Consider the following 2,194-nt stretch of genomic DNA (forward strand, 5'->3'; position numbering starts at 1 on the left):
GAGGGAAGCAGTGCTGACCTGAAAGGCATGAGATGAATTTCTTTAAAGTCTTTCATTTTTGAAAGTTATGCAAAATTGACACCCTACTTCATAATATTTTCATATTTGTTTTAATATAAAAATGATGCTTGAAATTATTTATATTTGAATTAAACTGCCCCTTGGGAAGACATGCTATATTTAGCATTTCTATTTTGGCTTCTCCCCTGGAATACTGCTGCATTCTCCTGAAGTTACCCATGACCCAGGTGAGAAACGCTACGGCAGGGTCAGCAGACTTTCTGTGCAGGGTCAACTAGTAAAAGATTTTGGCTTTGCCGAAACCGGTTTGGCTCAGTGGATAGAGCGTCGACCTGCAGACTGAAGGGTCCCAGGTTCGATTCCAGTCAAGGGCATGTACCTGGGTTGCGGACACATCCCCAGTGGGGGATATGCAGGAGGCGGCTGATCGATGTTTCTCTCTCATCGATGTTTCTGACTCTCCGTCTCTCTCCCTTCCTCTCTATAAAAAATCAATAAAATATATTTTAAAAACAAACAAAAAAAGAAGATTTTGGCTTTGTGAGCAACATGGTCTCTGTCACAAGGCTCATTTTTGCTTTTGTCCTGTGAAAGCAATTATCGATAACAGCTTAACTAAATGGACAGGGCTGTGTTCCAAGAAAACTTTCTTTCCAAAATAGGCAGTCTGCCAGAACTGGCCCTCAGGTTGTAGTTTACTAACCAAAGTGCAACAGCATCAGGCCCTTTAAAACGTGTATCCTCTGAGTCACACCTGCCAGGACTAGACTAGGGGATCTTTAACATGAGTTTCCCTCGCTCTCCAATTATAAGGTAACCCTCCACCCACTCCGTGATTTCTCTAACTCCCTTGGATGCTCTCTTCCCTTTTTCTTCTCCCTCAGCTTGGCATGTCATGCAGGAATATTTCTTTTTCTCATCTGTCTCTCCACTAGACTGTGAGCTCCAGTAGGCAGCGCTAGCCTAATGTAACTAACTGCTCATGCCTCTGTTATCCAACTCAGGTGGTTCGCCGCTTGGGGTGCTCTATTCCAGAAGGATATGTGGTTGTTGCAAGGTAGTTTTATTTACTCGCAGCGAGTAAAGAAGAGGGGATTCATGCCCAAAGCTCGATCTCCCAGAAGCTTACCATTGCTTGCTTACATACACTATTTGATCAATTACTCATTGATTTCAGTTGGCTACCCTCAATGTCAAGCTCATCCTAGTTACAGCTGGCCTGCAAAATACGGTGCCACAGTTTAATATTTAGCAAGAATAGTATTTAGTAAGAATGGCCCAGGCGTTGAGACCCTTGTCCTAACATCTCCTCTTGCTAGGCCCTGAGGAGGGCCAAATGGTTGCATGGTTTTGTTTGATCCTCACAATAGCCTGAGGAACTAACTGCCAATCCAGGGAATATTAGCTGCCATTTTGCCGATGAGAGGCCTCAAGGAAGAATCGAACTGTGAATCCAGGGTCTGAGGCCAACTCCCTGGGTTCAAGTCCTGCTCCATCACTTATCCAATTTTTGGTAAACCGTTTAATCTCTCTAAGCCTCTAGTTCAGTGGTTCTCAACCTTCCTAATGCCGCGACCCTTTAATACAGTTCCTTATGTTGTGGCGACCCCCAATTTCATTGTTACAAATTGAGCATAATTAAAACATAGTGATTAATCACAAAAACAATATGTAATTATATATGTGTTTTCCGATGGTTTTAGGCGACCCCTGTGAAAGGGTCGCGACCCACAGGTTGAGAACCACTGCTCTAGTTCCTTAATTATTAAATTGGGATTACATCTACGTCGCAGGATTGCTACAACGATTATATGTTAACATGTAATAAAAGTGCAAAATAAATGTTAGTTATTTTTATTCTTAGGCTAGCTCCGGAGACCTAAGAGGGTTACTCCCAGGCTGGGGCTCCTGCAGACGCGGATTGTGCCAGGACTCGCTGGTCCCCGCCCCGCTGGACCCCACCCACCTGCGCAGTCAGCGCGCCCCACGTGCCTCGCGTAAACAAATGAGTGCGCAGGCGCCCCAAACGGACGTCCATTGGCCGGCGCCCAGGAGCGGGGCGGGGTTCAGGCCCCAAGGTCTCGGACTGCCCTGTCGGGCCGGTTGGTCGGAGCCGTCTGTGGACGCCGCCGCCGGCTTCGCCCTCGCGATGGCGTCCTGGCTGCCGCTGCTG

At 46.6% G+C, this 2,194-nt stretch overlaps 1 protein-coding gene across 1 annotated transcript in view; it reads left to right on the forward strand.

Moving 5' to 3' along the window:
- The first annotated feature begins 239 nt into the window (after positions 1–239).
- The window catches only part of CTSF (cathepsin F), a 7,402-nt gene continuing 5,447 nt past the window's right edge, over positions 240–2,194 (forward strand). The window contains exon 1 of the mRNA XM_006771687.1: positions 240–248. Coding sequence (XP_006771750.1) covers positions 240–248 — 9 coding nt within the window. The remainder of the gene's footprint in view (positions 249–2,194) is intronic.

Source organism: Myotis davidii, unplaced genomic scaffold, assembly GCF_000327345.1.
Source record: "Myotis davidii unplaced genomic scaffold, ASM32734v1 scaffold425, whole genome shotgun sequence".
Taxonomy (NCBI): domain Eukaryota; kingdom Metazoa; phylum Chordata; class Mammalia; order Chiroptera; family Vespertilionidae; genus Myotis; species Myotis davidii.